The 24,467-nt window shown below is 41.1% G+C and overlaps 1 protein-coding gene across 12 annotated transcripts in view; it reads left to right on the top strand.

Moving 5' to 3' along the window:
• The window catches only part of CALD1 (caldesmon 1), a 196,417-nt gene that overhangs the window by 92,430 nt on the left and 79,520 nt on the right, over window positions 1-24,467 (top strand). For 5 of the 12 annotated variants that reach the window (XM_032687558.1, XM_032687557.1, XM_032687556.1 and 2 more), the window contains one exon: window positions 8,087-8,198. In XM_032687558.1, coding sequence (XP_032543449.1) covers window positions 8,128-8,198 — 71 coding nt within the window. In that variant the 5' untranslated portion in view covers window positions 8,087-8,127. Of the gene's footprint in view, window positions 1-7,121; window positions 7,380-8,086; window positions 8,199-24,467 lie in introns of those variants that run through there. The other 7 variants (XM_032687563.1, XM_032687564.1, XM_032687560.1 and 4 more) reach the window with 4 other exon arrangements.

Here is a 24,467-nt window from a genome sequence, read left to right as displayed (position 1 = left end):
GCACATCCAGAAGGGACTGGCAGCATCACAGTGGTTAGTACTCGGTGCATGGTCATCAGCTCCTGCAGGTATTTCTGTTTCCATCTGCCCTTAAAGGGATATGTGGTAGTAGTTTTGTTCATGCAGGCCAGAAATTGAAGACTGGCTTTCCACCGCTGTGCAGCTTCTGCCTGTGTGATATTCTTTTCCAAGCTCTAATTTTTTTTTCTATTAGAAATCAGTGGGAGAATTGTCATTGTCATTTAACAGGGCGAGAAGCGCATTTTCCTCTTCAGTATATCTTGATCATGTACGCTTGTCGTTCTTTCCTATTATTAAAAGCAAAGAGCTCCTAACTGGAAGTTGTTGGCACGGGCACTGGTTTTCTGCTCTTGGAGTTTTGGTGAGAGATGAAGCTGGCCAACAACAGGGGCATTGCCACAATTTCAACTGTCAGGCCACAGATTTGTGGCAAAGCACAAGGGAGGACTGTGGGAATTCTTGTGATTAGATGAAGGTCTTTGCTGGTAGAAGAAGATAAAAGGCAAGGGTAACTAGTGAATGATATCCCACGAGCCTGCTCCCCAGTCTTTGATTGCAGAGAAAAAGTGAATGCGAGTCAGAGCTCATTTTGGGACTAAACACTTTTACAAATGGTTTTGTGTATTTTGTCCTTCAGAATGTAGCCATCATTGTCGTTGCCTGTGATATTTGCACTTATGATTAAACAGTAGTAAGAGGTAGTGCAGCTTTTCTGCCCTTTATATATACAGCAAAGGCCAAGTATTCCCTCAGTGATAACAGTGTGAGTAAAAATAATTTGTTTCCCACAAACAAACACTACAGGAGTAAAAGAAATTCTGCCTTTGTATCTGTGTGCACAAAGGTATGAGAGGATGAAGCAGCTTTTATTGGCAAAATCTGAGATCAGACCAGTTTCTGACATGCAGGGTAAACTTAACAAACTTCCATAGTATATGTTAGATGAATTTGTCCTACGAGGGTGGAATCCAGTCCTGATTGAAGACTCTGGGAAGTGTGCCAGGGATTCCAACAGGACCAGGATTCCAACTCTAGTTTGTATACGAATAATATTTCAGTGTCTTTTGATCTTTGGGGACAACATATTTGAAATACTTCAGAGGACAGTCGAAGAGGAGAGTCAAGGGTCGATCCTTCTACCATGAGAACCAGTGGCTGTGCCAGCGGCTTCCAGCAATGTCCTGTTTCTTGCTTTGTTTGCTAATGGGAAATGATAGACAAATGTCACAGAGATCAGGGGTGGGACCAGCATATGCAAATCCAAAGGTCAAGAGAAAGCTCTACCGGACCCTTATGTCATTGTGCAGTAGGAGAAAGGAGAGGAAGGAAGTAGGAATGGAAATGGTATACTCAGACTTAACCTCCCCAGGGGAGTAAAGAAAAATGGGGACTTTCCATTACAACTGACTGGTTCTGAGATGAGAGCTACTACTGCTTCATGGTTAGAAGTGTATTGTGGTGTTGGCAACAGCACACTAGATGTTTGCTAACACCTCTGAGACAATGAAGCTCTGTAGTGCTTCTTCCTCAGTGCTGAATTAGACCGTGGATCTTTTAGTTTCAGACTCGAGCTAACTTCAGCAGGGACAAAGTCATATAGAAGGATCACTGTCAGCACCTTCATGTGCTTCACCCTGTAGCAGCTGGAGCTGACACAGGGCCTGACAGCTTCAAGGATATTTGTGATGTACACTCTGGTAACCTGTGCTGAAGGTGTGTGAAACATGTTCAGCACCTGTGTGAATTGAGGGCCTGGACCATGGAGTGATCCTGTGGGCCATCATAGTCTGCAGGGCACCAACTGAGAATCTCTATTCTATGTAATTACTTTATAGTTTTGCTTAGGATGCCACAGAGATGTTAACTAACACGTTCATCAGGTTTAAAAATGCCCCACCAATGTACATAAGCTTTTTTTACTCATATGATGGAAACTGTACCTTATACTAAAAGCAGAGATTTTAATAGATGGGGGTTTTGACTTCCTTGTTGAAATTCTAGGAAATTTTCTGCCTTTTGGACATACAGAGGTAGCTGGAAGTGAAATGTTCTAAGAACTAAAACTGAGACCTTGAGAAACCTCCAAAGTTTGGTTTTCCTATGCTAACTATGAACTGCACTTGGTTGGTTTACCATTGGTGAATTATCTGTGGAAGTCCTAACAAGGGTGATAAAATGAAACAAGGCACAGGCTAGATTGGAATAAAACTGAGTGTTCATATGACCTGGTAGGTTTATTTTACCTTAAGTTCCAAATGAGCTATTCTGTTTGGGAAGGTATAAAGCTGCTTGATAGGAGTTTGTATGATTCCAGAGATATCCAGCATCTCAGATTAAAGAAAGAGCATGCATGAGGTATGACAAAAGACAAATCAGTCTTTTGAACTCCACTTTTTTGACTTAAACGAAGTTATACCTGTTTCTAAAAGACTGAGTGGCACTGAATGCTTCTAAAGCAGAATTAATAGGGGAGCAATGAAAATAACTTCCAAATTTTTTGACAGATTTTATTAAAAATCATGATTTATTTGTTTTGACTGAATATAGATTAAGGAACTCTAATTCTCCCAGATATTGCAGCAGAATGTTTGTCATACCCGCATTTCATGGGTGCCAGATTAAACAAGTCACATTTAGACAACGTCTTGTTTGCTGACCTGCTTTCAGCTGCAGAAGGGGCAACGATGGGGTTCTGTTTTCACTCCTGAGGTGGAGGAGGTAGAAAGAAAGGGAAATATCCTAGGGATACAGTAGACATCATGGCATGTAGCCAGCCAAAGTAAAATATTCTCTATGCTTCTCACTAAGCAGTCCTCTACTGATATTTGAAAAGTCCACACTTCCACACCAGGGCTTTGGGACAACTGAAGTGGAGGCAAATGGGCAAATGGGACATTTGAGTTGATGGGGTACAACTCACAAAGCTGCTTGCAGTCTTGGTCAAACTTTAATGAGACATTTGATACTTTTGGTGGTAGTATTAAGGAAAAAAAGAGGGCAATGACAGGGCAATAATTTAGGTCTTGTGTTACCACCTGATCCTGCAGTGAGAACAGGTCCGAGGACAATCAAATGTCCAGTTGCAAGAATGTAGAAAATCTATGTGTAGCTGGACTTGGAAGGGTCCTAAAATTTCTATCAGCTCCCACAGTAGTGAGATTCTACATTAGTGCAGGGTGGGTGTGTGCCACTTCATTCACCAGCATGAGAGGCTTGTTGGGAAAGGGAAGGAAGGGGATGTAGCTGGTACACGATGCATGCAGATGTCTTTAGATAAGCTAGGAAATTTAGCAGAAGGTTCCTCTCATTACAAAGAAAGCAAGATGGCATGTGCTTGTACAGTGCTGTGACCAGACACGGCTTGGGTAGAACCATGTGCAATACACAGCCGTGCTATATTAGGGAATATGCTTTGACTTGAAGTTTCTTGGCTCAGCTAGGTTGAAGAGGGTGCAGGGGTTCTGTGTAAACATTGCACTCTGGGAGCTCATTCAGTGTAATGGGAAGACGACTGATAGGTCTCGAAAGAAAGACATTTCTGTTTGTCAAAGACCTGAGTAGCAATTTGCATTTTTGCTTTTTAACAGTCTGGCTCATCTGTTTTTTAAGTTCCCCTGGATGCTGAGTTGTCTCTGAAACCAGTGCTGGGAATAAGGTGAGGACAGTATTAAATCTGAACCAGAGCAGTAACTTATTTTACTGTCTATACTAGAATTATACAGTTATGTGGTTTCATATGTGTTTCTACCAAGCCAATTTATGTTTTTGCTTTCAAAAAGCGTATTCCAGTAAATTGCTATTCAAATACCTAGTTGCCATTTACAATTGTGTATAACTGTGCCTTCCTCTGATTTTTTATCTTGATGAAAGCTTAAAGAAATAAGATTTAAAAAGTTTTGAACTCTCTCATGGGATGAAACATAAAGGGGAGTGGGACTTGCATATGTGTGCCTTGTTTTGTGAGGGATTAAACGTCCTTTCTTGAAGAATGGACTTCTTAGCAAGACAGTGAAAGCCAACACATTTTAGCAATAAACCATAGTCAACTGAAGATCAGAGGTGTTATGTGAAGTGCAGAGAGAGAGGGATAGATTCGTACAGCTTTTGAAATGAAGAGGATTTTTGCAGGGATATGGTGTTTGCAAGGGCACAAACTTTGCTGTGATTCTGATTCAAGTAACGTGGCAGTGTGAGTAAATGTTGTAGGTGAGTCACTTTGCTTACTTGTCATCTCTTTGTCTTAGTATGTCTTCAGGAAGACCACAGGGTTCATCAAACATGATGAGACGTAAAGGTTCAGTCTCAGAATCAAAAGACATAGAGACCCTGAAAAGACCTTTATATGTGAGGCTGTGTAAAACCTGAGGTCCTGAGAAAGAATTACCTTCAGCATATTCTGGGAGGTTTTTCTTTTTTTTTTTTTTAAAAGGCAAGGTCAAAGATCTTTGTGGCATTCTCCTACAGGTCCCTCTTCTGAGTCTGCTGGTAGAAAACTCTCAAATGTCCGCTTTAGATTCTTTCAGTATTATTTCAGTGACGTAAAGGTTGAAAAGATGCTAGGGTCTTGTTTTCAGGTAGAAGCAACAAACTGATAAGTTTTGTGGTGAACCTTTTCACAGCGTAAGAGTAGCCCATATTCCAGTTATTTGCATATATGTGTGGATGTCAGGGGAATAGCACTCGTCAAACTGTTTCAGACATCTACCTCTATTTGCTAAATATGTATATATATGTTTCTGCTTCTTTAAAATTTATTGATGACTTCTGCTTGAATTAGGTGAAAAACATACCTGGAAATAATTTGGAGAAAAAAGATATCAAAATATTTTCCATCATATTTTTAAGACCAAAATTTTTGCATTTAAAATAAAGCTAGAGAACTTTCTGGGGTTTGGAGGCTGAACAAAACATTGCTTTTGATTTGAAATGGTTTTCTTAGGGACAGTTTTCGTCTTTTCAGAAAAATGAAACTTTTTTGGTCTGACACCAAATTATTAAACTGAGTAGAAGGAAAAAAATGCAATCGAAGAATAAAAAAAATAAAATTTCTTTGCATACATGAGATGGTACAGAGAGAGATATTTTCACATGTGGTTCTGAAGGCAGGCTCTGGAATGAAGCTGGATGGTGTGTTACATTTTGTCCAAGGATATTTTCACTCATGAACAATTTCCATTTTAAAAAAAGAAGCATTAAGAGGTGCATGCTCCCAAAAATGGTTTGTAGAAAATGCTTCAAATAATTTGTACCTTAATCCGTAAGTAAAGCAATTTTTGAGAGACAAAAACTGTCTGAGAATCTTAGATTTTATACACTATATAAAAATATATATAGTGTGTATTATATATTTTTGTGGACATAGGAAGCATTTTTAGACGGCTTGACGTCATTGTCCAGTGGTTCTCAAAGGCTGAAAGACTATCGTTTTTGGGAAGACAGTGAACAGCACTGAACAGTAGACTTCTTCAAGTGAACTGATGACTCCTTTTCTTGCACTTACATAGCTTTGCTGTTGACTTGATCTCTATTTCCCAATGGCTTCCTGATTTTTGAAAAAAAAGATATTTGGATTGCAAGTCTTCTGAATATCACGCAGCAGCTGGACCTCAGTCCTTTGAGAGGAGGCACTTTAATAAACCCTAGACGTCCTCCCAAGACAACCATCCATCTGATCTCCATTGCACAGCAGTAAAACCACCCTGAGGATGGAGAAAGGTTGCTGCACCTGGGAACTTCTTATCACTGCTGTGCAATCTCCCCAATGCTCCTGGGAAGGAAAAGAATGGAGGAGGAACAGAAATACATCTGGATTATTGTTATTATCCTCCTCATACTTCCTCATGATGAAGAGAGCTTGAGCTTTTGGAGATGAGAGATGGTGCTGAGGGCCATGTGGAAAGGGAAGGGGTGGATGGGTATAATGTGGGTGCACAGAGTCAGGCGTTGTGCAGAAGAATGTACCTTAACAGAGGTGGAGAGAGGTGGTAAAGGTGCAGATAAATCAGATGTCAAAGAGTTTCTGCTTTGGGAAGGTAGAGCAGGAAAAAAACTTTGGGATTTTCAATTCTAGCACACAGGTTGTCATCCTAACAGTCAACTCTTTATATTTTAAATCCCTGATGGTGACTATACTCCACAGAATAAATGCTGCTGCCTAGTACAGTCTTAGTTTCTGCAGACACCGTCATCTGCCTTCTGTGCACAGAAACCCAGCATGTTGCTTTGAACTTGCTCTGTAGCGTACCATTCCTCCTTTGATCCTTGTCCAGGGGCAACCACATCAGTTCTGCAACTCACAAGCCCTCTAGCAGAGGAACTGAGACTGGATTTAGTGGCACATGTAGGCAGAAGTGGAAACACTTCTCGTGAGAAGACAGCAGATAAGCTGTTCTGTGTTTTTCAAGGGGTACGTGGTAGTAAGAGTAAGCGAACATAAGATTGGAAAGTCTTATTACAACTTGCTTTTTAGGTATATGGTCTAACTGTGAGTTAAAAAATAAACAAACAAACCAGCAAGCAGCAGCAATTGCAGTGTCTCTACCAGATTTGCAAAATTAACTTTCCCTTTGAACCTCCACAAAACAACCCCAGCCAGACAAATGCAATGAAAATCACATCAACAACAACAAAATTTTAAATCCCCCCAATCCAGGAACAAATCAGAAAGAAAAACACCCTTAGGAAAAGTAAACTAATAAGATAACCTTCCCAAAACCCTTGCCCTCAGCAGTGTTTTAATCCAAAAAATGGGTCAAAAAAAAGCCATGAATTCCCTTAAGCCATGCAAGGCTTTGCTAGTGCCACTGGTTTTATGTGGAGGACACTTGGAAGCTGCACTGGTGGTAAGGAACATAACATCTGCAAATAGAGTGCTTCAAATAACTTACAAATGCAACTTGGCTTTGTTTCCTTTAAACTGCAAGCATCTCATAAGCCACTTTTGAAAGTTTTAGTCAGCATCTGCACGGTGGCTTTCTCTGCAGCATAAATGGACTAATGGGCTGGGAAACGTGGTTTGGGGGGGGAGCCATGGGGGGTGGAAATCCTCGGAGTGCAGCACAGAGTTTAGGATTGCAGAGGAAGCTGAGGCCTCCAGCCCTGCACAGGAAGCAATCTTAGAGCAGACCTTAAATGCCAGATTCCAGGCAGAGTTTAACTAACCACTGACAGCTCTGTAAACAAAGCAGGGACAAAAAGAGAACAGCTTTCCCTTTTCTGGTAGTCATTTTTGGTTTGGGGGCTGCAGGGGAATTCTGTAATACTCGGCTTGATGGGATATAAACCAAGGCTGGAAAGGCTTTGTATATGAAGAACTGTAAAGGGGAAAATACTTCATGGATTAAAACTTAAGGAAGAAGGTAGGGCATGGGGAAAATTTGTGAATTAAACTACAAAAAAAAAATATTGCTTCTTTTTGTTCTTTGAGCAGGCTTTGTATATAGTTTGGCTTCTGCTGGGTGATATTTAAAAGTGGTGGGTTATTTTTCTTCTTTTCTGTTTTCACTCTCGTTTTTCCACCTACTTTTTTCTCTTTTCCTTTTTTTTTTCCTCTCGTCTCATTTTCTCCTCTTTTCCCTTTTTTCTTTTTCCTCTTTTATGAAGGAGGGGGTGGGAACGGGCAGACGAGGGCTCGCTTTTGCAAAACTTTTAATTATCTGTGAAACTAAAGAAAATAAGGACTCTCCCGTGCGGTGTTTTTACTGCTCTGACGAAAAATTTGAAGCTTAAAGTTAAAATCCCGCTGAATTGCTGCTTTTGTTTGTGGAAAAGACCTGTGACGTTACAAATAGCTAGTCTGCGGCTAGCAGATGTATACAGTCCTTGCTTAAAGCATGTTGATTTAATTTTAACTAGGAAACTAAACGCAGGCACGGGCTATGTTTATCCTACGAGACATTTCATTAATCTTGTTTATCTCAACAATGCTGAGGAAGTTAAATTTTTTGATGGAAAAAGAAAATAGCTACAGCAAAGTTAAGACAGCAAAGCAAAACTAAATGGGCTCGGCCGTTTGAACACCTCCATTGTGTTTTCGCTCTCGTCTAAGCGATCCTCTCCCTTTCAGATTTGGATCTTTCCAGAGCTTGAAACGCTTAAACACCCACCATGGATGACTTTGAACGCCGCAGAGAACTCAGGAGGCAAAAGCGTGAGGAAATGCGCCTTGAAGCAGAGAGGTGAGGTACTGCATACGGAAAATGGTGCTGGTGGGTCGCCTTTGACTAGCAGTGGCTTTGAGAATCTCTGTCTCAGACTCCAAAGTGTGCTACAGCTAACCAAAGGGTCCCTGTGCTAACGTATGTGTGCCATAAAATAACTTTAGTTAACATTGTGGGAGAGATGAGGGGTGTCTAGTGTCTAATTCACTTGGGCTGTTGTAAATGTCCTGGCTTCTAGTTATTTTGTTATATGGATAAATGTGGACATCAAAGGTGGAATATGGGTGTGTGAAATCATTGATAGGAAAGCTCATGCTCAGATGCTATGTGGGTGTTGTGCAGAAGGGATTGTGTTTGTCAGATATTTATATATGTTCAATAATACGTATGTTAGAGCTAAAGTTATAAGATATAATTGAAAGCTGAGATAGACTTGGTATATGCAGTGTAGCATATCTGTGAATTGTCTGCCATTACTATGCAATTGCTTCTGTGTTTGTACTGCCTGTCGCTTTTTATTCATTTATAGTCACTTTATGGGGGCAACAAGGGCAGCATTTGCTACCAGTTATTACAGATTTATTTTGGTGAAAATGAAAGCAGAACTTGATGTGGGTATGATGTTGTCAATTTATGAAAGAAACACCATGAAAATACTGGGAACGACATTTCATTAGCTAACCTGTTTTACACTTGTATAGTTCTCTTTGCTTTTGTGGGATTTCTGATTATTTGCACTGGAATATGCAGGGAGAAAGTCAGGCTCCACTTATTTTAGTAATGTCTTCAGTGATATAAAGATTTGATTTAGTTTGTTAGTGCTGTGCTGCTTTAAAGAAATAAAAGCTAGATTTAAGCACATTTTGTTCCCATTTTTGTGCTTCATTCTGAATATGGGCTTCATTTTCAATTCTGTCCTTTCCCATGATCTGAAAAAACCCTGGTGTTTTGGATTCTGAATGCTACAGAAGAAAAGTGATTTTTCAGAGCAGTTTTAAATGAAAGCCAGCAGAATGCAGTACACTTTGTATGCCTGCTTTGAACTTTTTAATAAGGTCCTGCTACGTCAGCAACTGTCTAATGAAAATTGATGATACTTGGGGGGCAGGAGGGAATCCCAGGTAGATGAGATGTATTAGCTAACTTTCTTCACAAAGGAAGTGCTGCCATGCAAAACTGGGTGTGTGAGTTCTTGTCAGGCTATGAGCTGAACCCATGAGCTCTGGAAAGCAGCAGCATTGCTGGCAGATAAATAAACTCCTGTGAAGTGTGGTGGCCGAAGGGAAATGAGGCAGCAGCCTCCCTTTGCACAGTGCAGCCATTGCCATCCCTGAAAGGTAGAGCAGCAAATGTGCCATGCACTAAACTGCCAGAAAGTTTCTCCTGGGCCTGGGGGTGTATGTGTGTGTTGGGCAGCATGGGAGGGACTGCAGAGCCTGTGCTAGTATATGGTATAGCACATGATGTTTATATACTTGCAGTGCACTTCTGCTTTAGGAAAATTTGTTTAAGGAAAGGCTCAAATTTTAGGTTGGTTTTTTTTTTTTTTTTTGTGAATAGGGACCCTGGGTGGCCTGTGGAGGATGCTGGGGGGTGTAGTTTGGAAGGTGTTTTCTACTACAGAAAAGTGTTACTTGACTTCCCTTTGAAGACCTCCAAGCTCTCATGTGAGTGTGCAGAGGCTGTGGGGTGGCCTGGGTGCCAGCCATGGCTGGATTGTGAAGGCAGCAGGGAGTTGGGGGTAAAGATTCTGCCTTTGCCACTACTGAAGCTTAAATCCAGGGCTTCAGATATATATCCCATACATACCCCACCCCTGCTTTTGGAAAGTGTTTTAGCCATGTCTAGGCTGGCTTTGTTGGGATTTAGTGTGGTAGTCTTCATGGAGGAGGGGAGCTCTATGGCAGCCTGGCCAGAAGAGAAGGGCTTAGACCTGTATGTCTATTTTCTCCCAAATTGCTGCAGATGCACTCCATGGCCTTTCCCACACATTTGAAGCCTTTTAACAGTAAATTGCTCTACGCTAACTCTTGCTGTACTCCCTCCACTGCTGCCAACTCCAAACATTCAAGTACCACGAGTCAGACTCCTTTAAAGTCACCAGACTGCTTTAAAAAATCTCGAGATCTTAAAAATCATTTAGTCTGGCTTTTTTATTTTTGGTTTGCCTTAACAAAAGCGGAGCCTGGCTCTCAAATTCAGACGTGACCCTGGGAGCCAGGGCACCCCGAAATCTGCTCTGGCAGGGGTAGGTAACGTGGAGGAGGAGCTGAGCTCAGTGTTGGTCCCCATTGTGCTGCATTGCTCATGTCTAGTGAAAGGCAGCAGCATTGGGGCAGTTATCAACAAATGAATATGTGATGCTGGATTGGTTTTGGCAAATTCAGATTTTTGGGGATTTGGGGATCACATTTACCTTTAAAATACGACCACAACACGTTCACATACGTGTCATGAGCTACAGCAGGCTTTCCTCTGAACGCTTTCAAGCATTTTATGAAGCGAATTGCGCAGCCCTAAGGTGCAGTGTGGAGGTTGAAAATGCTCTGTCAGCTCTCCATCAGTGGGCTGTAGCCTGACTATGGGGAAACCACCACTGGTTGTAGGCATTTCCATTGGAAGATGGACAGACGGATGATTGCATAGGCTGTAACATGTTTGCTAGGTCTCCCAGACACTGCTTAGACTCCTTTGAATAGAACAGTAAACCCCCAAATGCCAGCATACCACATCAAACAGTATTTGTAGCTCAGCCAGCTGCAGTGACACATTTTGCCATTTCCTGGAACGAAGGTACACGGAATGCATGTCTTTCTAGCCTGATGCCTGTGCCCAAGAAAGACTGAGGGGTGAAAATGTGTTGTAGCAGCATGGACTCATGCACCACATGCCCAAGAGGAAGTGACTTGATGTTATTGTGCCTTTACCAGGGGCCAGAGGCCATGTTAGGACTGGTCAGGATACATGTGCCACCAGATTCCCAAGTGCCTGTGATGCTGGAGCCACTGGTACCCAGCTATTTAAGTCTAATCTTTGGAGAAGCTTAGTCTAAGTTCAATCCTGGAAGTCTGGTGTCAGGCTTTGTGTTTTGCTTTTTTTTCCATTAGAAATCATTTGGAAATGATGCTTTGTTGTGCTGTGGGTTCTTATGCTTAGGATTGAGCCTGTGAAGAGACCAGTTTTGTCCTTTGAAGACTAACATTGCATTTCACCCTTGATATGTGCTCTGGCTAGTAGTTCATACTGTGGCAACTCAGATACAAATTGACACCAACTCAGAAAGCAAGTGGTTTTTTGGCATTTTAATCTCTTACCTTTTCTAGGTATCCCACACATTCTGGATTCCCCACAAAGGTTCGCTGCGCCCACCCAGAAATTTTGTCCAGCCAGAATTCTTTTTACTATTTATATTTGTCTGGATCTCCGGAGGCCTATCAACATATTTGTAGCAGCACTGCAGACCTGTCTAGGGGGCATGTGTCCAACAGCAGACATATGGGACTTTGTCCAGCTTTCTCCCAGGCTGTCAGATTTATTGCACGTGCTGAGGCTGGCGGAGACCCAGCAGCCCTTGTACCTCATGGGAGAACAAGGCTTTTCAGGCATAGACTGGGAAACCCAGGACAAAGTATGGCAGTGTTGGCTGTGCCAGTCTCCTGGTATTTTGCATCTGGTCTGTATTGATCATATGTGAGGTCAGGGAAAAAATGACCCTACCAGTCGTTTGGGTGATGGGATGTGATACATCTTTAACTGCTCTGTGGCAAAGCCAAGGCTTTGTCCTACTCCCCAGAGACAGAGGGAGTCCTTTGCCTGGGACGATGGTTGTATAAAGCTCTGAGGTACCAGTCCAGAGCTGGCTGAAATCAGTGTGAAGCTTTCCACCAACTTCAGTGGGTTTTGTATTAAGCCCTACCTGAGTTATTCCAGCCAGCTGATTTATGAGGCAGTCTCACTGGCAGCCTTGAAGGAACAGGATGAATGCTTTGCCTTCCCAGCCAGAGGGTACATACTGTGCTGGAGTGTCAGGGCTGTTACAGAAATGGGTTGCACTTAAATGACAGGAAAAATCCCATATGTAATTGAAGCACAAGGGACTGATTTTCAACAAGGGAAAAAACAAATACCACCTGCTGCTTCGTGCTCTTCCTAGACAGTAAAATATGTTCTCTTGAACAAAACCATTGGGTTTTGTCATTTTGATGTTGTAACCGACACTGGAAGAATTTAGCCTGGGGCTAGGTAGAGTGTGTGTGTCTGGAGGAGTGGTGCTTTCTATCTTGCTGATGCGCTTTGGTCTGCCACAGTTGCATGCAGCTGCAGTGAAAAACTGAGGTGAAATACTTCTTGAAGTGACAGTAGACCTACTTCCTTGACTTCAGCATAATTGAGAGAAAAAATTGGCCCCTTCTGCTGTCTAAAGAACAGTTCTCGGGTCAATCTGTTTAGCACTTAAGCCTCAGTTTTACAACTGGATGACTTGCCATAGTACCAGCAATGTATTTTCACCTCTCCTTGGTGTTTGTGTTGTTTTTGGTTTTGGTTTTGGTTTGTTTGTTGGTTTTTCTTTTTTAATTGTGCTAGGAAGATGATCCAATTTACTTCGTTGTCATACCATCATGACTGAAGACTTCAGGAAGGTCATTGTCAGATTGGTCTCCATTTAGCTGAAGTTTAATTTTGAGTCTGAACCACAGCTTTGCCCTGTGTAATGTTCTTCCCTAAGGGACTGGAGGTCATTTCATGGGGAAGGAGAGGTGTAGGTCATCCTGTTGTAAAAATAGGGCAAAGAGAAGTGGCTATCTAGCATCTAATCACAAATCACTGAAAAGACTCTCTAAATCCATCCTGTAAAATATCCTGACAGGGGTCACAGTTGTCCTGACTAAAGGGCTCATCTTTTTGCAGACCAATCAGATATTACTAAATATACCCTAAAAAGGGCATGTGAGTAGGACATACAGAAAAACACTGCCATTAAGGCTGTATAGTTCCTCATAGATTATTAAAAAGTAGTTAAAGATTCTTTAAAAAAAAAAAAAAAAAGAAAAAGGATCCAACAGCTCAATCACAAACTCCTTCCAGTCTCTCACTTAAACAGTTTTATAAGGCAGTGTGGTTCATATTCTTGGATGTGGGTTGGGGAATGCTCATGGAAATAACCCAGCTTGCAGGTCGGGGATGGCAGCAGCCTGCAGCAGGCTTAAAGTTCTCCTGGAGTGGTAATTTATTTAATGCACTTCAGTTAAAAAGAGGACACGTGGTTACTTCCAAAACTTATCTTGATACGACTGAAAAAGGAGTCAGGTGAATTTCAGTCCAGATCCATGGAGGCATGTACAGAACCAGAAAGGTATTTAACACTTTACTGTTCCTGTTGAGTCTGGTGTAGCTCAGGTAAACATACAAAGGACTGATTCACCAAGTTAAGAAGGTAAATCCAACAAGGTACATCTTTGCAGGACAATGAGAAGCATGTTTCTTGTCTTCTGGAGAGGTAATACAGGACGTATTTGTTTCCATAGCATCTAAATGATTCTGTAGACCCAGGAAGTGTCATCCTTGTCACTCACAAAAAGTAAACAATTTCCTTTGCCTGTCCAGGATGGTGAGGATAAGTGTGTGTCCGTGTTAGATCTACATTGAATGACCACAAATAACTTTTGAAGCTGATTCTCATTCCTGCAATGGCATTATCCCTATTATAGGGTGTACATTAGTAACAAATGTGAAACAGTGTTGAGAGTTTAGGAATGAACATAAATGGTTCCTTTCCATTTTTTTTTTTCTTGAAAGACTAGGACTTGCCCACTTCTTGTTCCCAAGTATCTGGTTATATTTTTATTAAAGAGTGTTCAGAGTGCTTCAACTGTGCTTCAGTTCAGGCCTGTGTACAGGGAAAGAAGAATATGATCTTAATACAAATTTTCAATGAGTGTATGTTTAAACATAAGAGAAGCTGGCTGCATACATGTACCCTGTCATTTCCCAGTGTTCATGTTTTATTTCACAATTGTGCTTACCCAAAAGTTCAGCCTCTGTCCTCTTGAGGGCTGTGCCCTTGTCTAATCCAAGCCTCTTTTGCTACTAGAACAGAAACTACAGTGGCTTTATGTCTCCACAAACTTCATATATCCTGAAGCTGCAAATACTTTGAGGGTTTCTGTTTGTCTTTCTGTAAAATACTCACCTTCTGGCAGAGCTGAGACGTGACATCGTCTGCCCAAGAGTTAAATATTAAGACAATGAATAAATAGGATCAGAAATGCGTGAGAGTTGAGAAAAAAATTGAAGCACAGTGCTCCAGTTGTTAACCTGTCTCCACAGCTGCCATGAACTCCAGGACTGACAGGACATATTTGGATTGCTGAGGTGGGTTTGGCCCTTCACACTGCATTGCTGTTGTGCAGTTCTTGGAGCTCATTCTTAAACCCAGAGGGAAAAGCATGACCCAGTGGCTCATTAAAGCGTGCTCTACTTCTCAAGTGAGAGTGGATACTACACAAGTCTTTGCTATTGTAGCTTTTCAAATGCCCTGGAGGAAATAACCAAACTTATGCAAAGCTCAGTAGAATTTATGGCATAATTTTACAGCTATTGTGTGGAGTTTTTTCAGATTATATTTTCTTTAATTTTCATTTCTTTCATTGTGCAGAAATGTTTTATAAAAGAAGCTTTGTTCTTCCAAATAAGACATGTAGAGCATGAACTTTACTGAGCTAAACCAACTGCAATTCATAAGCAGACAACAAAATCAGGTCCTTAGTATTTCATATAGCAATCCGCATATATGTCAAGATCATTCTATAATCTGTGTACTACATGTACTGTACCAGACAAGCTTTGGGAGGACAGCCCAAATCTAGCACCCAGACAGCTGGCAAAATGCTCCATCTTTAATCCCATTCAGCAGAGTGGCAGGTGGGCTTTGGAAACACCAAGGAATTTTGGAAATTCCCAGGTGAAAAGGCAAAACCAATCCTATAACCAGGTAACCCACCTACCACCAAAGGGAAGTCTGCCCTTTTTTTCTTACTGTATATTTCTGAGCTTTAAATAGATTGAAGTCCTTCATGAACTGATCTTATTTAAATGCCTAATAAATAAGGGCATGGAGACACAGCTTTTGGTGCTCATTATTGACAATTTTAGTGTGCCTGTTTAAAAGAGCACCATGTGAGGAGTAATACAACATGATATTTTACCATGATTTTCAGAATTAGACCAAAACATAGGCATTACACAAAGAAAATCGTGAGGCTGAAGGAATGTAGCTGATTCAGTACAGATAAGTGTCAGAGGCTTTCCTGCCATGTTTTGTTGAAAAATAACATCTCTTTAGCATGTTATATGCAAACTGGCAGTATGCAGTCTATTAAGCCAGAGTTGCCTGCAGTGCTCTTGCACCTTCAAACAGCGTAAATCATATCTGCCCTCTGAATTTGCTCATACAAAAGGCTTCAGATACTTGAAATGCATTAACTGTACATTGGCCTAAGGCTGCAAAGGCAGAGAGCCTTCAAACTTCCCATACCAGCCCCAGTGGAGCAGTGTGATGTCTGTGGCTATAGCTATGTATGCCCCTTGGAGGCAGACACAGAACCTCAGATTCCCCAGCAGCATTTTCTGTTCCCTGGTAAGGAGAACTTCAGCCCTTCATGTAGGTTGCCTTCAGTTAACTCCATAAAGCAGAGACCAAAGACACTGTTCTAAACTGACCCAGAATAAAAGAGATTCAGTTCTTCATCCCTGGTCTACTTTTGTCAGTCTTTCTTAAGCAGAACAGTCCTTCATCTTCAGTGATCTGGACAGCCACTATTCAGTTGTCAGGAAAAAGTCCCAGAGCTATTTCTAAGTCTTATTAGATGCCTAACTCAGTCTTTCTTCTTAAATAAACCCAGTTGATCTGTATTTCTCCCTAGACAGAAAGTATATAATTGAGCTCTCAGCTGCTTAGTCACTTCCCCCATGCCTGATATCCAGATAGCAAAAAGGCAGAATTAATTTAATTCATTGTATAAAGAAGCATTCTCAGGCCATAAGATTGTGTCTACTGCATCACACAAATCCAAATGCTTACAAATGAGTTTGCAATTCTACATTAACCCTTCTTTTGATTAAATGAGGCCTTATTTTTAATAGTGATGCTCTGCAACAAATTTAATTTAGTTTTAAAAAACCCAAAAGGAATACTGTGTTGTTCCCATACGAAAGAATTTGATGGTTGAATGCCTCGCCTTAAAAAAAATTTTAAAACTGTTTTTCAGGTGAGCACATTTGATACATTTATCTGTCATAATATATTCTGTTGGCTGCACATGCACGTTGCAGGTGGCTGATGACATATATCCTGATTGTTCAGCCTGCCCACTGAGGTAGGTCACACAGGGTCTTGATGCTTTTTTTGGACAGAAAGCCATAAAGTGCTGCTCAGACAGCTGGTTACTTCTCGCAGCCCCTGACATGCAGGTTGATTATTGGCTGTTGCCTAAGAGGGAAGGTGGGAGCAAGGTGAGTGGGGCTGCCCTGCACTGCCCTCCTGCCACACCCTGGCCCCAGAGGCTGAGCAACTACTTATGAGTAGAACATCTGGGGACAGACTTGGGCTAGTGGTCCTGAGCCCAGAGAGCTGCTCTGCATAGGTGGTGACCCAACTCTGTGTCTGGGGGAGGTATTAAGGTGTCTGGGGGAGGCTGCTCCGAAGGAGAGCACTGCCAGTGTTTAATTTGCTCTTTTGCCTTGAACAGAAGAGAGTAACTAGAAACAGCCTCTAAACCCACAGCTTTCCAGACTTGGATGGATATGATTCCTTAGTTGTTAGATTGCAATGCCTTCTTCTTGGGGAACAAAAACACTGTTGAACTTGTTGCTTGATTCTTCAGGGCATTCTGGGCTCAGAATGGTAGAAGCTATTAGGCATGATAGAGACTGAAGTTTTTGCCCAGCTGTAAGACTCTCTAAGGAGTGACATGAAAATAAATTTAGCCAGTGTGCTGCTAGGAGCATCTGCTTCTCAGTGTGAGTTTGCATTTTATTAATGTCTTTATGATCTAATATCTTAAATTAAACCAGATAATCAGAATATTAGATTTCCCTTTAAAAAGGATTAGGTCTATTGGTTTGCAGGGATAATAGGTTAAATAAAATCAAATGCTAACAAGTTTTACACACAAATAAGCAAAGTATGAAAACACTATCAAATCGCTGGCAGCCTGGGCAAAGTCATCCTTTTACAGCTCAGCTGAAAGAACTATGGTGGGAAAATGTGATTTGCAAATGGAACTCCAAACTGATTTCAATTTGCAGAAGCATCTCATTTGGTGGATTAGCTTCTGCATTTTTGGCTTTGTGCCCTTAAATTAGTTTTTAATTACTGAAGATAAATTTTTATCAGCAGCTTTATTTCTCTCATCATAACCTACTTATTAGCTCCTGCTAAACAAGGAAAATCCCTCTCGCCACCAGATTGTTCTTGTGTGATCAAGGTCTTTCATAGAATAAAGTCATTAGGTGACTGTGCTTCTTGGTCAACTTAATTCATCAGCATGCAGCTCTAGAAATATTCCTGGCCAGAAATAAGGTCAGTGGGCAACTACTCCTTAGAAAAGAAGTCTGATGACAGTGCAGTCCCTGGGAATGCTGGCCTGCAGCCTGACCAGAGGGGTCAGTTTAACAGAAATGATACAGCTACAGATTAGAAGGAGCAGTATTTGTGCCAGTGTTCTCTTCCTGCGCAGCAGCAAGATTGGAAGTGGAAAAGTAGAGCAGCATGCTTTTCTTTTCACTTATTGGAAAGTATAGGCTAGTGGGTAGCGTGTGTGACAGTTAGCTTCATCTTGGTTGACATTAAGGAAATATAAATACATCTTTTTCTCCTCTTTACTTGAAAACCTGTTTATTGGTCCAAATAAACTTGCTTATTAATAGTCTTTACTGGATAGTCTGTTGAATACAAGGCCAGCAAGTTTGTCATGCTGACACAGAAAATCAAGGGAAGGCTGCAACTCAGCAGCAAGTTGCGGCTGTCTTTTGGTTTGAGTTGGTTTTTTCCCTGTCATTTGCTGAAAACGCCTCAGTTTCCTTTAAGGCAGCTCGTGACCCATTTTTCATGCCAACATTTTTTAAGCCAGCAACAGGGACTGCTCTGGTAAAGGTTATCTTCTAGCAGGCTGTGTTCTTGTGCTGAGACCATAAGAGAAGCGCTGAAAATTAGTACTCAAAAGCAGAGCTTCTTCAAAAGTTTGGTAAAGTTACTTCTCTGTACTATTACTTACCTCTTCTGCCAGCTTGAGACAACGTTTTGGTATATAAACTGATTCACTCGAGCAAGCACTCCGTTCTTTGTGAGCCCTCTTTGTATGATTTAAACCTGATGTATATAGTGGTAAATTTTTAAGTCAATTCAATGCACACAGGGGAAAGTAACCAAATTACCGTGACTCAATTTACTGCTTGTCAGCCAAGCCTCTTGCAAAATTGGTCTTATTGTGAAACAACACAGGAGGGTAAGCCCAGTCATGCTGGAGGTTGGACTAGATGATCTCCAGGGGTCCCATTCAGCCCTAACTGTTCTGTGATTTGGACTGGGAGATTTACATTGATTTACTGCACTTGGTTTCAAACCAGGTTTGAGGTAAACTTTTGCTACTTCTGTGCAGAGACAAGGACTCTCTAACTGTGATGAGGTGCTTTGGTGCGGGACTCCCTGACGAGTAATCTCTGTTGATCCTCACTTTCCATGCAAATCCTGCTTCTTCCTAGAGCTGCTTTTTTTAATGCTGTTAACTTGGCTCTGTGGAGGGATGGGAGGCATAGATGATAATAGACAGGGAAGCTCAGACACTGATCTACCTCCAGTGCCTTAATGTTACATATTGTATGGGGTCAGGTAAGATCAGGGGGAAGGCTGGCAGAGTCAGCCTATGACTACAGCTATTCCTGCTCCTGGCAGCTGAATTCCTTGGACTATTACGTTTCAAAGGTGAATAGGGAGAGACTAGAAAGAAAAATCTAAGCAACATCACTTTTAAAATGAGAACAGCACTGCAGAAATTATTGGAAACATATACAGTTACTTGTTCAGAAGACATACAGTTTCTTACCACAAGACAGCTTAACTCTCAGAAATACATCTTTTGGGCTTGGGGGTGGGGAGGATGTTTTTGTTGAGCAAAATTCCAACAAACAGACAGTGCTAACAGGAGCAAGCTGGTTTCAAGGTGATAGGCAGAAAATCAGATACTCTGTGTATCAATCCTGGGAATTTCTGGAAGTCAGTGTTATAATGCAGTGTTGAGAAATAAATAGGGCTGCAGTTGACCCCAGAGTGGAATGCTTACTTAATATAAAGAATAAAACTTTTTCCTTGTGTGTTTTTTAGCAGAGAAAAGAAGATAAATGGTATAAATGGCTTTTAGTGAAATGGATCTTTTGGGAGGGGGAAGAAAAAACTCGCCAACAAACCTCATAAATTTATTTTTAATCTTCATGTGAATTCAAAAACTTATAATCAAAGCCTAGCAATCAGATTTTCGCAGAAATGCTTACAGTTGAAAAGTCAACCACCATGAAAGGCTGCCTCCACCCCTCGCACTTAGTGCTTATCATCTTGTCAGAGGACCAGGGCACAGCAGAGACTGGAGAGGAAAGCCCTTTTCATGATCCATATGCAGATGATTTTTTGTCCAAGTGCACTCTTGTGAGATGATTATACCACTGCATTACTATGTCACACCATGCCATCCCTCGAGATGAAGCCCTCAATGTTCAGTCTGTTTTCTCACTTTTTCCCATGGAGAAAATGTTTATGACTGGTTGGAAAGAAAAAAAAAATCGTGTTATTCCACAGGAATAGCATGACTGTAGTTTCTTTAGAATAGGTTTCTCTTACTAGCCTGTAATCACCAAGCTGAACAGTCCTCACAGCTTTTTCAAGTTCATATTCAGCACATACAAAATGACAAGCTTTTTTTAGGCAGTGTTGCTCAGATCATTCCCGAGATTCTCCAGCGGCTACTACTTCAGTGTCTTAATAAGGCAGCACCATAGCTGGGAAAGACAAGGAGATGGCTTTTCTAAACACTGGCAGCACATGGATTCCTTTTATGGTCCAGCTTGCACAGTGGGGTATTCCTCTGAAGGTCAGCGACACGGGTAACAAAATGCTTCCACTGCAGCTAACTTTTTGAGTGCAGGCATCATGTGTCTGGTGCCACATGTTCAGGCTGTTCTGAAAAAGAGAAAGAAATATTTGGGTGGGGAAGTATAGAAAGAGCAGAAAAAGCAGAGCCTGAAGTGCTGTGTATTTTGTATCGATGCTACTGCTGCGCTCACTGGGGCTGCAGGATGTGTTTGTGACTGTCACGCAGAGAACGTGTGTGCATGTGCTGGGCTGATATTTCATGAAAAATGCCCCCAAGAAATGCCTCTGCAGGGTTTCAGGGTTCAGATCATCCCACAGCAATACCAAGGGCAAATTTTCATGTCATGGCTACGAATTTGGCTTTTCATTCTCCCAACAAAATGCAGCAGAGTTCTAATGACCTTTTCAAGCCAGTGAGTTATGATAGCTGGAGGGTTTGTCTGTGCTGGAATGCCATAAGATGAACTTGTTTAAGGAAAAGGTTTAATTCTGCCTGTCTTCCCCTTTTCTGTTGTACAATCTAGAGAATCTTTTCTCTCATTAGCATGTAATCGTCTTAGACTGGAGGGTTGCTTAAGTTGCTTCAGGGCTACAGTCTTATTTCTCACCAAAATTTTTCATGGGATGGTTGAGTCATTTCAATATTCCAACAGGAAAGAATATATTGGTGGTTAAATTAATATGAGAAAACCTCCTACTAAGTAATGAAAATATTACCATGTTTTGTCAGGCCTGAATATATGTACAGGATATATATAAACTGAATGAAGAAAATACATCTTCAAAGTAAACCAGAAAAGTTTAGGCAAATATAATTGACCTGTAATCTAATAGTTTGTGTACTGTAATCTAATTTTTCATCTTGGAGACCAGGAATGACTTTTCTGTCACACATCCATCCTCATTTATTTATTGGTTGTTCTTCCCTCAACTTGGGCTCTACTCTATCATTGGGTTTTAAGCCAAATTCTAATTACTGATATGGTACCTATTAAACTATGATGATAAGGAAAGACTTCAACTGTGTCACCAGCTCTGACACTTTGAGTAATGAGAAGTGCTTGAAGGTGTTGTTTTGGTGACTCACATCTTAAAAGTCTAACTTTCTTCATCTGTTTCCCTGTTACTTTGCTGGCTCCATCCTGATTTCACCTATCATGCTCACATCATACTTACAATGAGATCCTGATGTACTGACTTTGATATCATTATAGGTCTTGCATGCTTGTGGTTATGCTGACTTTGTAGGAAATGTGACTTCTCAGTTTGTTGGCTGCAGGGTTTTGCTGGATATAATATCTTGCTTTGAGGAGATAAAGGCATAAATACACAGAAGTGGAATAAACATCACAAAACATGCAGTTTAGCTGATGAAAGCTTTTAAACTCCTGTCAATGCTTGCAGATAACAGAAGAACTCCAAAATTCAAGCAATAATTAATGAATATGTTTTAAAGCAAGATAGATCTGGGAGGAAGGGGTTGGCTGCCAGTTAAACTCAGAGGACCCATTTAAGGGGCTATGTCATACCCTCATAGCTATTCATACTGAATCCTGTTGTCAGTGGTTGTGCACATTTAGTGATTACTCCAGGTTTAAGGGTTTGGTATAACTGAGGGCAGAGTGCATCTGTCCTGTCCTCATTAAACCGCTGGAAGAAAATACTGGTAAGATGTCTTGGTGACTAAAAATTACTTTTCTGTCACCAGCCCATCTTCATTTATTTATTGGTTGTTCTTCCCTCAACTTGGGCTGTATGTACCCTGTCATCAGTTTTTAAGCCAAATTCTTTATAAAAGCCAATAGGGAGTCCTGCGCAAAGGGAAATGACATAATGTTGCCCTTTGGTCCTACCTACAGAGAAGCAGACTTGGGGGAACATATGCATTTTCCTCATTACCAAGCACTGAATTTACAACATGTGTTCATTTTCTATCGACATCCGGCAGCTACCTCATATATTGTAAACTGTATTCAAGACAATTGTTTTTAATAAAAATATTCTGAATGTTGTCTTTATTCGGATTACGTGTCGCAAATGTTGTTGTTCAGTACTCAGAGGTAAAGAATTTTAATGGGCAACATTGGGTGTTGGTAGCCAAAAATATTTCCTTGTCCCACTGGAGTACATGATTTTGTAGGCTGCTGATTTTTATACCAGCAGTAACTGCATTTTGCTAGAGATACGTGTCTATAGTTTGTAAAACACTTTTGATACAGAAGATGCTTCTGCAAATAAAAGCTATTAGCATGTGAATTGCCAGCTTTTACAGGAAATGGGTTTCTCTGTTCATGGCCTGCTTCCGTGGTGCCTTCAAGCTGTTCTGCAGCACAGGATAAACAGACTTGCAGAAGGGGTTTAAAATTAACACTTTTTTTAATAGGAAAACCTCTCTGCTAGTTAGAATTTGGATTCTTTAACCCGTAAATGCTTAATAAGATGAACTAAGGATGTAAGCATAAACATAACGAAATCTGTCCAGAGTAGATTGCTTGAGAGGTAGATGAAGGTGATTCCTTGTGTTGGGAATAGTAATGCCATTTTTACTGCTTTTACTCCTTTCTTTAGCACTGTAGAGGCTCTCATCATGTAAGCTGCTTTATACATTTCCATTCTCAGAGCATTGGAGATCTTATCAATTATTTACTCATCATGTAAATCCCTCCATCACCCTTGTAGTGCTGTTGCTTTAGCTTTGCCAATAGGGAGTGATGAGGGACTCAGTGGCATGGCTAAAAACCTATCAAAGGTTATGTATGAATGCTCTGTGCTTGCTTGTTTTTTTATTAGATCTTCTCCAAGCTGCAGCTGCAGAGTTTGGAGAATGATGTAGAAATCACCCAGGCCCAATGTGCAGGTCGTCTTTAGAATGAGAAGCCAGGAAAAGAAGCTTTAGTTGTAGACTTCAGAAGTCCTCCTCCATAAGTTTTAAGCTCTATGGAGGTTTGCCCACCTCACTTACATTTGATAAGAACTCTGTATATTTTATTCCAGGGAAAATTGTATACAGAGCCATTGCTTATCTCTGCCACTCACTGTTGACTCTTAGGTGTTGATAGGGAGATACTGCTGTGCATATGCTGATGATTTCCCCTGACAAGGGAGGATATAATTAAGTTGACAGCCTGATAATGTTGGACTTATTGACTGTTGGGTGGCTGACACTGAGATGGCATGAGCTGATTTGCACAGGAAACAGGGCTTTTTTGGAGCAACTCTGTATTTAATTCAATAAATGCTTTCAGAAGCTGGAGAGGAGTAACAGCACCTCCTCGTAGCCTCTTTCTACTGGATTTTGGAACATTTCACCTGGCATAGGTTTTGTTTAAGAGCAGACTGAAGAGTCTTTCAAATGCTTGTGCAACCTTTAGAGTCACATCTCGAAAGGCCAATGGATAGGTACTTTAATATGTTGTGGAGTGTCTGTGTGAGAGAAGGATGTGGAAGACATCTGGAGACTCGTTCTGGCCAAAACTAACAAACATAATGCTTATTTTTTGGGAAAGCAATCAGAAAATAGAGCAGGAGCAATACCAGATCCTTTGACTGAGGGTACTCTTCTGCCATTTGTGCGCTGGATTCCTCACCTGGGATAGCAGCTATGGCCATATCGGATTAATAATTGTTCCTTGGTTTTGTTTTCTGCTGTTTGTTTTTTTTTTTCTTTAAACCAGAACCACATCCCTGTTTCTTGCAAATGTGCCTTTATCATCATAGGTTTAGGCTGTCATAACATATTTTACTTCAAGCCTCATCTTTAATTGCTTAGTGGCAGACCTGGGAATAGAAGCCATGTCTCAGTCACAGGACTACATCATCTCTCTGAGGTAGAGAACAGCTGTGAGCTTTCTTACAGAACAGCCTGCTCTGCAGTTTGCTTGCAAGCTGCATTTTGGGCTTTTCATAAACTAGGGCAAATGCTACTTCACCTTATGAGTCTCAGAAGACATAGAACTGCCTGCAGCCTTGTTTAGGCAGAAGAGGGGAATGTGACAGTTGAACCTGTACATTTAGTGAATGTTGGGAACAGATAATAAATTAAGATTTCTAGGGGGAAAAAAAAAAGTTGCTTATGTAACTCAACTTCATTTGCTAGACTTCCTCCTCTCTAGCCTCCTTCCCCATTATTTATCAATTAAATATGT

Source organism: Chiroxiphia lanceolata, chromosome 5, assembly GCF_009829145.1.
Source record: "Chiroxiphia lanceolata isolate bChiLan1 chromosome 5, bChiLan1.pri, whole genome shotgun sequence".
NCBI classification, from domain to species: Eukaryota; Metazoa; Chordata; class Aves; order Passeriformes; family Pipridae; genus Chiroxiphia; species Chiroxiphia lanceolata.
This window is presented reverse-complemented; position numbering and strand designations above follow the sequence as displayed.